Source organism: Vombatus ursinus, unplaced genomic scaffold, assembly GCF_900497805.2.
Source record: "Vombatus ursinus unplaced genomic scaffold, bare-nosed wombat genome assembly UNPS02004337.1, whole genome shotgun sequence".
NCBI lineage: Eukaryota > Metazoa > Chordata > Mammalia > Diprotodontia > Vombatidae > Vombatus > Vombatus ursinus.
Genome location: NW_020944115.1, coordinates 46303 through 57198, shown reverse-complemented (window position 1 = coordinate 57198; position 10896 = coordinate 46303). Strand labels below are relative to the sequence as shown.

The 10896-nt window shown below is 46.8% G+C and overlaps 1 protein-coding gene across 3 annotated transcripts; it reads right to left on the bottom strand.

Annotated features, from left to right (window-relative positions):
- Positions 1-336: 336 nt before the first annotated feature.
- LOC114022964 (UDP-N-acetylglucosamine transferase subunit ALG13 homolog) lies at positions 337-10642 on the bottom strand. 3 transcript variants are annotated; one of them, XM_027835427.1, is made up of 5 exons: positions 10470-10559; positions 9603-9718; positions 8248-8410; positions 6404-6542; positions 337-612 (listed from the first exon to the last, which is right to left on the bottom strand). In XM_027835427.1, exons 2-5 carry the CDS (start codon positions 9714-9716, stop codon positions 468-470), a joined length of 561 nt encoding a protein of 186 aa, XP_027691228.1. In that variant the 5' UTR covers positions 9717-9718; positions 10470-10559; the 3' UTR covers positions 337-467. The 3 variants fall into 3 exon arrangements, with proteins under 3 accessions (XP_027691228.1, XP_027691236.1, XP_027691245.1); XM_027835435.1 differs by lacking the exon at positions 9603-9718 and having other exon boundaries at positions 10470-10642; XM_027835444.1 differs by lacking the exons at positions 8248-8410; positions 9603-9718 and having other exon boundaries at positions 10470-10543.
- Between the last annotated feature and the right edge of the window lie 254 nt (positions 10643-10896).

The following is a 10896-nucleotide window of genomic DNA, read 5'->3' as shown; positions in this document are numbered from 1 at the left end:
CTGGCAAACCAGGATGAATTGTCTATCAGAGGCTTACATGACAGGCAGAAGCTCACAGTAAAATGGAGGGAGTTGGGAGGTTATGAACCAAGCTAGGTGAATGAGCACCCATGTTTTGAATTTTTTTGGCTTTCTCTTCCTTGGACATCGCTGGGGACACTAACTGTCAAGCTCCACAGACTGTTTCTCAAAAGCCAAAAGGCATTAAAAATCTCCCATACGGACACGCCCTGTGTCTGTCTGGCTACCAGGGGTGCCCGATGAGACACACTCACTAAAAGACAACACTAGCTAGAACAATCTGAGCGAACATCTACAAATGTTCACACGAGGAACTTCGAATGCAGCCTTTAGATGTAGAAAATTTATTAAGGACGTGTCATACTGTAAAAATACAGTAAAGACAGGAGTGCATTGTCCAGGAAGGCTTGGCTATGTGTCTATCTATGTGTTTTCCCATGGATGGGTCAAAAAGGTTGAGACTGAGAGGTTGACATTAATTTTTTCAATCCCACAACTTGATCCAAAAATTCAGAGAATATCTCTGGCTTGCCAGGAGGAAAACGTTTCAATGACGATAAGTCCTTTGATTTTAACAGCTCAAGAAGGGTGCTAAAACAAAAAGAGAGAGCAAAGCATTAGGTTACAGGAGCCACCCAACAGCCCAGTTGCTGCCCACTCCGCGGCAACACCGAACTCTCACCAACAGTCCTGGGGTTTTTCAAATTGTACCACAGATTTCACCATGGCTTTCTGCTTCCATACACTGGGAGCGCCCACTAGGGAAGGTCTGGTTTCATATCAAAAAGAAAACCGTTATTTCTCTAGCCCCTCCATGTCAATCCAACACATCGTTTCTCACTTGCCTCCGCTGAGCTGCTTTGGTTAAAGATGAGGCTTGGTCAATGCCTCAGGACACTGTGCTCTGATGGCTTTGGAATTACCCTCGGGAAACAGTAGGTAAAAACCAAGACAGTCAAAAGGGAAATTGGTGGAAAGGCAGTAAATAAAACCAATGACACGGCTAGACGACATGATGAGAATTGGATTTGAGGGGACGGGGGCACATGGGACCAGACTGCTGAACAATTATGCCTTGCCAGGATCTTCTTAGGTTTGTTTTATTCTTTTTCTTAGATTTGAACAGAGTTTTAGGGTTCTGATCCCACTTTCTTTCCATCCTGAGAAATTCTATTCTCTATCTGTAACATCAAAATCTTAACATGGTATTCATAACTATAAACAACTGGGGGTTCAACCCTCAATGGCCAACATGGGGGAATGGGTAAGGATGGCAACAAACATAACCCGGTATAAAGAGAAGGAAACCTGGAAAGACTTTTCTAAAAAAATGCAAAGTGAAAAAGCAGTCAGACTTAGAAAAACAGCTTCCACCCTAACTACGACCACTTGAGTAGAACAAGTAGACCAAGTGAGGATGGAGACCGGGACAAAGGGGCGACTCCCAAGTTGTTGTGATGGTCTCTGCACAGAAATTAATGACTTTCAGTGGCTGCTGAGCAAATTTAATGAGTTTCATTGAGGTTCAATGGTGACCTTTGGCTAAAACCATTTTCAAAAAATGTTCACATGGTAACTTGGGGAAAAAATAAAATACTATTTTCAAAACTAAATAAATAAAATAAATGAAAATGCTCGCATGTCTGGATTCCAGTTGCCACAAGTGTGATATTCCAGGGTCGTCCTAAGCAAACACTTGGAGGAATGTAGCTGAGGCACATACATTAGGAGAGACACAGACGCCTGTTGTCCATGCCTAAAATCCATCAGCCTCTGGGCAAGAAAATACAAGGAGGGCTGATGGCTTTTATTTCAGTCAGATGACACTGGAAGGAGTTGGAAAGGATTGGGGAAACTTGGAGCAGGCTGCCAGTCGACATGGACTCAATCCTGTGCATAGACTGCTTCTGTAAATCAGGAAAGTCAGTTCACTTTCTACAAACCCCAACTCGCTGGCAAAAGCTTTTTCAGGCTCTGAGGTGCAATCCTTGGGTTAGCATTTGGATGACAAAGATTCAAGCCCAAGGCAGCTGAATTTCTCATAAGCCAAAGTGGACTTGCATAAATCAACAAGGTGACAGTTAATTTCCTCTTATAGAATCATGTCAGCCTGGGTTTACCCTTAATCTATAAAGCACACTCCATTCCTATGCAAGGATTAGCCAACCGAGTGATCTGCCAGGCCCTCCTCCTGCCTCCTCCTCTGTTTCACTCAGCCTGGCAAAGCCGCCATCTCTCCTGGCCCACTCCATCAACGAGGGCTAACTAACGGTCTCTGCAAGAGACTTGATCCCCAATCTGTCGACAAGTAGACGCTGAGGGCCCTGCCCCCTGCCAACTGGAGCAGTGAGCTCTGCCTCCAGCTCTCTGTACCTCCGCCCTTCTCCCCTCCCCCCATTCCCCAAGCTTAGGAAGACAGAAGTCTAAATAGCTTCCAACCCAGTGACTCCCCATCTGGGTTTGGCGACACCTCGGGCTGTCTTCTTTTTTAAGACAATTTTTTTAAGGCGTTCATGAAATCTCCTAAAATTAAGTGATTTGAATTTACCGTCTTTGATAACACTTAAACTACCAAGGAAGAAGGGCTTTGAGTACAGGCCTGCCAAAGGGGCGTACCGAAGTTTTACAAGAAAATGTTCAGAAAAGAAATGCAGACCCATCCTTAGGTGGGCTAAGGGAACTCCCGAAGACTCTCTTCTAAGTCAGAGGGAATGTAATCCTGGTCTGTGCAGAGAGAACCCACATCAACAGAACCACGGAACCTCTAACTATTGATACCACAAGAAACATATTTTACATAAGATTTTCAGGGACGGTTGATCAGAAAAAAATTAAATCATGGAAGAACAACTCTTCAAAGGAGGTGGGAAATGACCTCGCTCTCCAGAAACCAGCTAATTTCCTCATCAATCAGTGCTGGCTCATCATCAGGCGCAGTGATAGGTACTATGGATATCAGTCCAAGGGCTTACATAAAGCCAACTAACAAAGAATTGACATTCTCATAGCGGACACAGCTAGTATATATAATAATGTATATATCATAATGCTAAACATATATTAAACACCTACTATTTGCCACGCACTGTGCTAAACAAATATACGTATATGAAAAGTACATATTTGGATTTTTTAATACATTAAACAAATGCCCATTTGTGAGTAGGTAAAAAAAAAAAGTCATATGGAAGAAAGGATTAACTAGAGGTCAGGGGAATCAGGAAAGGATTTATGTAGAAAATGGAGCTTAATCTCTATCCTAAAGAAATTCAGGGCCTCTGCGAGGAGCCTGTAAGGAGGGAGGCCATTTCTAGATCACACAATGGCCAGTGTCAAGGCACAGAAATGGGAGACTGGGTGTTGCATGTGACGAAGAAAGAGATGGTCTGTTTGTCAAGTACTACAAAGCACAGGAGGGAGAGGTTTGGTGCAGGTTGTGTAGGGCTAAAGCTTTTAGAAAAGCTAACGAAAGGAGTTTGGTTTTTATCCTAGAGGCAATAAGAGGTTGAGTGAGCAGAGGAGTCACATGCTCAGATCTGTGCTTCTGGAATATTCCTTTGATGGCAGCAGTGTGCAGGAAGGACTGGCATGGGGAGAGATTTGAGGCAGTGGGATTCACTAGGAGGCTGTTGCAATAACCTGGGCGAGAGGTGATAGCTGTGTAGGTGGAGAGAAGGGTTTGGACGGGAGAGATGGCAGGAAGGTAGAAAGGGCAAGACGTGGCAAGTGACTGGATATGTGAGGGGGGAAGGGAGTCCACAAAAATGCCAATGTTACAAAGCCAGGGGACGAGAAGGATGGTAGTGCCCTTGACAGAAAGTGTGTAGTTTGGAAAATGGTTTAGGAGGAAAGAAAATAAATTACATTTTGGACATACTGAGTTAAAAGAAATATCCGGATGCGAAACAGACAATTGATAATGTGGGACCAAAGCTCAAAGGAGAGACTGGGGCTGGAGAGATGTGTACAGGAGGTCCCCACAGTCTGAGTGTGGTTTTAAGCTGTATGGCTACATATGTGACACGGTTTTCAGGTACAGAGCTCAAAACTGCACTCAAACTTTGGGGACACTTTGTAGAGAACTGATGATGTTAGCAAGACAAAGAATGTCAAAAACCAGAGGGCCGAGGCCAGAATTTTGGGAAATCCCCACTGTTGGGGGAGGGGGTGATATGGATGATGAAACAGCAAAGGAGGTGAGAAGACACAGATGGAAAGAGGAAGAACCTGAGGGAATAGCATCACAAAAAGGCAGAGAGCAGAGTATCCAAGAGGAGAGGGCAGACAATGGTGGCAAAGGCTGCCCAGGGGTCAAGAAAAGACCATCACATCTGGCAATCAAGAGATCGCCAATGACTTGGGAGAGAAGTTTCAGTCTAGGGATGAGGTTGGAAGCCAGATTATAAAGGGCTGAGGAGAGAGTTGGAGGAGAGGAAGTGGAGGCACTGAGTGCAGAGAGCATTTTCCAATAGTTTGGCTGAGAAAGGGAGCAGAGATATTGGACAAAATGGAACATCGAGGAAAGGTTCTGAAGGATGGGAGAGACTTGTGCATGGTTGAAGGCAGGAGGGTGTAGAGAGATAGGAGGATAATTGAGGGTGCAATCTGTTGGAGAAGAGGGAAGGGGAAGGGATGAAGGGTCCATACAGAGAAAGGAGGCAAGATTACACAGTGGTACCCAGGAGACTTGTGCTGGAGAGAAGGGGAAAAGAGAAAGCTCATGGCAAACAGCCTCAAATTTCTCAGTAAAGTAAGAGGCCAAATTCTCAGCAGAAAATGGAAGGGAAAGAGGAAGCGTAAGAAGCAAAGCTCTAGAAGAAATTCTGGGAGGAGAGAGAGAATCAGCGAGGAATCAAAGACCTGACTTTCCGAAGTGAAGGCCCAGTTGAGATTAAATAAATGAATCTGAAACATCCTCAGCTGGCATGACTGTGAGACATCCTCTAGCTGCCTTCAGCCACTTGTCCTGTGGATGATGGGAATATTCCAAAGATCAGGTTTGGCAAGAGAAGACTCGTGATAGGACAGAGGTGGCAAAGGATTCAAGAACAGAGGACAGCACAGATTTGAATTTGCTAGGGAGTGGGCTGAGACTGGACAGAGAGGAAATTGAAGTCGGAGCAGGGGTACTGGCCCAAGAAAGTACTTGGGGTGAGGCACAGGAAAAACAGAAAGTTCTGGGCAGAGATGGGAATTTGTGGGTAATGGGGAGAACCAGCAGGTGACCATTCCTACGTGTGGCTGAGATGGCGAGAAGAAGCAGGCCGAGTCTGAAGGAAGCTGAGGAATTGGGGGTTTGGGAAGTTTGAAGGAACATCTATGGGAATATAATATGCGTTTCCTAGGAGACAGGCAGGACGGAGCAAGACTGTGCTAAGTCCAGTGCTGAACCCGAGAAATACAGGAGAATAAGCTGGGGATTACTACTTTATATAGCTTTCATCATTTCCTAGCAGGAAACCTTGGAATCAAGGCCTTGTTTAGGCTTCCATCATGAAGCCTAACCAGAGGCCGAGTGCCACGAACACCAGAGGAAGGGACTTGGCATCAGGAGGCACTGACTAGCTACGTGGCCCTGGACAAGCCTCAGCATCCTCATCTGTAAAATGGAGCACTTAGCTCCCCAGGCTGTCATGAGCGGCAGGTTCGAAGACACACAAATCCCTCTGCCAGCCTCCAAACACAACATAGGTGACAGCTACTGTCTTCATTCTCCTTCTCAATAACCATTCTCCTTCTCACCCAATTTAAATAGGAGTGCATGCTGTCATCATAGGAGCCAGCCCCAAATTCTAACACGCCTGTTGCAATGAAGCACATTAGCATTTACTCAGGGGCCCTAGTGGGCTTATGGAGGGCAAAAACCCCCTTCAAAACATCCAACAGGGCTGTCTTTCTGAAGAGCCATACATCTCCACACATCTCCCAATCCACAGAGACGTATGCCCAAAGCACCAATAATACAAATAGCGTGCATTTATACAGCACCTGCTGTGTGCCAGATACTGTGCTAAGCACTTTACAGTCTCTTGTTTGCTCATTACAACAACCATGAGAGGTAGGTACTCTTGGGATCCCACATTTTACAGTTGAGGAAACCGAGGCAGGCAGACATTCAATGACTTGCCCAAGGTCACCCAGCTAGTCAATGTCTGAGGCTGGATTTGAACTCAAGTCTTCTTGCCTCCAGGCCCATCCGTGGTGCCACCTAGCCGCTACTTCGAAGTATGTTAACGGTATAGGGTTTTGGGGAGTAAGGTGGATAGGTCTTTGGGCAGGCAGGAAAGGAACAGCTCAATGAAGCGGGGGGGGGGGGGGGAGCAGCAGTGGTCAGCCAAATGAGCACAGGCCTCCAAAGAGTCAGGGCCAGCCTGCCACCTACCTGCATGTGCAATAGAAAAGATACCCTTCTCTGTGCAGCTGTCTGGCCAGCTCTAACTGGTGATTGTCCATCAGCTTTTCGTTTACGACCACCACCAAGGGCTTCCCTTCTTCCAGGGCCTCCAAGCAGCTCCCTGCACCTAGAAAGAGAAATCCAAACTCCAAACAATGTGGCTTGTTCAGCTTCTTCTCCACCTGTCTTGCAGCAAAAGAGCAGAAAAATACGAGTCCTACACATTCATTTCATGGAGATGGGGGAGAAAAACAAACAAAGAAGGAAAACACCAACAGCCTCTCTCTGGGGATTGACTCTCTGTTTGGGTCGATGATGGTCAAGGCCCCAGGCCCACCTTTACCCTTTTAAGAAGACAGAGGAGAGGGGAGGCATGAGGAGCCCGGGCCCAGGGGGGCTGGTCCTCCATTTGTCCACTTCTTTGGAGAGACGTACTCTCCAAAATACAGTGCCTGACAGCGGCACAGACCTTTATGGACGTGAGATGTGGACGAGATGAGGGATAACTCCACTTGTCAAATCGGAAACTTCCATACTTTAGAAATCACTCTTTGAACAGGGGATGAGGGGTTGGGAGGGGAGCTCTGCAGACATTTTAAAATTTTTCTTTTCTTTTTTAATTAACAAGCATTTATCTTCTCTCCTTTTCACTTCATCCCCAGTGTAAAAGAAATAAAGACAAAGAAAAGTCTTGTAACAAATACGCATAATAAAGAAAATCAAAATTCCATATCCAAAAACATATGTCTCATTTTCCAGCTTCAATCCATCCCCTCTGTCAAGAGCTGGGTCACATAGGTCATCATTCATTTGTAAAATAAATCCCTGACTTCTGTTAGCAATCCCCATTCAGATAAATTTCCCCCCTTAAAACTGCAGGAAAAAAGGTACCTAATGAAAGAAGACAATCTTTTCCCCTACCCTATCCACCAGCTGTCACATTTACAACATTGTTCAAAGGACTATTTTTTTTTTTATTATTTTGGTGAGGTAACGGGGTGAAGTGACTTGCCCAGGGTCACACAGCTAGTAAGTGTCAAATGTCTGAGGCTAGATTTGAACTCAGGTCTTCCTGAATCCAGGGCCAGTGCTCTATCCACTGTGCCATCTAGCTGCCCCTAAAGGACTATTTTCAGAATAATGTACACTCATTTCCCAGGGTGGGAGGGGAGAAGAAGGCAGAGCTGATTTCATCTTGATATAAGCAGCCTGGGGAACTCCTAAGGTGGAAAACTCCCTCCACTCATGCAGATTAGCAACATGTCTAAAACCGCCTGCTGCAATAAGACATCAAGTGACCTATCTATGATGGCATAGCTAGTAAAATGGCAGATGCAGCCTTGAACACAGGTCTTCCTAACGTTGAAGCCAGCTGACTAGATAAACTTGGACAACTTTCATGCTATTATTGACTGAATTCTGTTCACAATAAAATCAATTCCAAAATGTATTTTCAAGCTTGCATCATGTTTCGAATGCAGAATTTGCATTTCAACTTAGAAGCTTCTATTAACATAGCCAACATCAAGTCCTCTTTGTTTACAATCCTTGCACACTGACATTTTAACACCTAGCTATGCAATGCTTCGGGGCGTGTCACGCTTCCTGCGTTTCTGTTTCCATATGCGGAAACTAACATCGTTAGGGAGCTGGGGTCCTACGCACTGCTCTCCTAGCAATGGACAAACATGAGTAACATTCTCAGGGACCTTCCTCAGTTTGCCAATCCCTTCTTTATGTCGGTGCTATTCATCAAAAGCCTAAATCAATCAGGGACGTTGGATTTCTAGTCTAATTCTGCACACTGTGATTCTAAATCCAAGAGGCCATACCTGCATGGCTAATGATAAGATCTGATCTTTTAATGTCTTCTTTCAAGGAATTCTTGTACCTATAAACAATCAAAGAAAAAGATGTCGAAGCGAAGGAGTCTGGTACCACTCTGCCTCTGCCAATCTGTAGAACAAGTTTTCGATAACCAAGTCTCTTGAGTATCTAAAATAACAGAAAAATCAACAAAGGCTACTTGGAAATCTGCTCAGCATCATCAAATAGCTAACAGCTTTATAGCACCAGATGGGGTCTACACTCATCTAACTGTGCCAGGCACTTTACAATGATTTTCTCATTTTGATCTTCACAATGACCCTGGGGAGTAGGTGCTATTATTATTATCCTCATTTTGCAGATGAGGAAAGTGAGGGAAACAAAGGTAAAGTGATTTGCCCAGGACCACACAGCCAGTCAAATGACCTAGGCAGGTTTTGAACTCCGGTCTTCCTAACTCCAGGTCTTATGCTCTGCCGCGCCACCTAGCGGCAGGTTTGAGAGGATAGGGAGCGGGATCAAACCTGTGGTTTTGTTGGAGGACTTCCAGATGAAGAAGTTTGGCAACTTGTTGGCAATTTGTACCCTTAGAAAGGTTCCTAGAGCCCTGAAAGGTTGTGATTTGTCCCCAGGCACACAATCAGCACATGTAATGGCAGAACTTGAACCCGGGGTCTTCCCAGCTTTGAGGTCATCTCTCTATCCACTACACCACACTATCAGGTTTCCAGTAACCAAGATTCCGAGAGGCTGATTTCACTGACTTTCCAGTTCCAAGGGCCCATATTGGTCATCTAGTCCAGCGCTTCTTAAACTGTGGGGCGACCCCATATGGGGTCTGAAGGGGTCACAAGTGGAAAAAGTTTAAGAAACCCTGAATTTCTATTCCAACCCTCTAGTAATACAGAGGAAGAAATGGAAGTTGAGGTAGGGCCGAGGATTTGGCCACGGCCCCTTACGTAGTAACTAGCAAAGGTACTTTCCATTACTCTCTTGAAGCCCACGTTTCTGGGCTGACTCCTATAAAGGGCTTTGTAGCACTTCATACACTTAATGGTCATAACTCCATTAGTCACAAGTTCCTGAAGGAAAGGGACAACGGAAAGAAAGTCAGAGCAGTGATTGGGATTCGGCTTTGGCTTGCCACCACTCACGTCAGATATCGTAGTGTATTCTTTGTTCGACAGAGTCCTGTTATCAGGGAGGCCATTCATTAGTAAGTGATAATGATTTAAAAGTTCAAAATGCTTCACTTCTTAAAAATCTCTCTTAGTGTAATACCCAGGGTACTAGATTTGGGACTGGAGAACTTGGGCTACCAAAGCTCTGCTACTCAAAGTGGCGTTAGGTTAACCCTCACCTTCAAGTTTCCTCCTATTTCTAACGAAAGCTTTAATTCACAGGCTTCTCGGGGTGCTGATGTCAGTGCTGAGTGTTTGATGCTTGGTACCTTTCTGTGTGCCTCAGCTGACATTTCTGAAAAGGAAGTTTGGATGAGATGATGTCAAAGGGTCTGACGTCCAGGTGATGTCCTGGACGTCAGCTCTGGAGTCAGACAACTTTGGACACTTACTATCTGTGTAACCTGGGGCAAGCTATTCCTCTCTCAGTCTCAGTTTCCTCATTTAACCTATGATCTTATGGTCCATCTCTGGGCCTCATTTTCTCCTTATCTGTCACATGAGGGGGGGTTGAATTAGACGATTAATCTCTAAGGTGGCATTTGGCCCTGACCAGCTGGAACTGTAAGTCATTCTCCATTCCTGGGCCTCAGTTTCCCCTCTGTAAAATGGGAGAGTTGGTCTCTAGGGGACGTCAAGTGCCTCTCCCTCGGTCAAATGAGGATTCTGGCCTCGATGGTGTCTAAGGACCCATTTGTCGCAACAGCAGGCCCGAACGGGACCCGTGCCAGTCTCGAGCGGGGGCATCAGTGGAGGGAAAGTGGAGATGTGTATGTGCTGGGCGGGTAGGGGAGGTCGCTCGCCTACAGGGCTTGCGAGAGAGTGAGAGAGGGGGCTGGCGGGGGCTGGCGGGGGGGGGGGGGCATACACAACGGGGTGCGCAGGCGCAGGGGCGGATGGCAAGCCTGCAGTCCGCGGGTCCGCGGAGGCGCCTTGGGGGACAGTGGGCGCAGGCGCAGGGCCGGCGCAGGCCGGGCGGGCAGGCAAAGGGGGGGGGCGCGAAAAATTTCGACTCACAGAGGGACTGACGAAGCGACCTCGCTCACCTGGAGAGTAGCCCGCGAAGACACACAGGTTATGAGCTCGTCGAAACTAGTGGTGCCCACGGTGACGAAAACGGACTTCATAGCCATAAGCTCTCGGCGGCCTCAGAGTGGCCGGACGTGACGTCATCCACCGGAGGCTCTGGCCCCCACCCTACTCACTGCGCAGGCGTCCCTAGAGCCCAGTAAGCCAATGAGGTGCTAACAACAAAGCCTTCCTGGCGGCGTCGGCGGCGTAGCCGGAAGCGCCTCGGGGGCGGGGCGCGCGCCGCGGCGCGCTCTGCGACCCCCCTCCTCCCGCGAGCCGATCGAGCGGTTGTGTCGCCTGAAAATTAGGCGACATTTTGTGCAAAGTGCAAATAGCCCATGTGGAACCGGCTGGGGCTCTGCTGATTCTGTTCCTCCTCTCCCCCCCGATAGCGCTTACCGC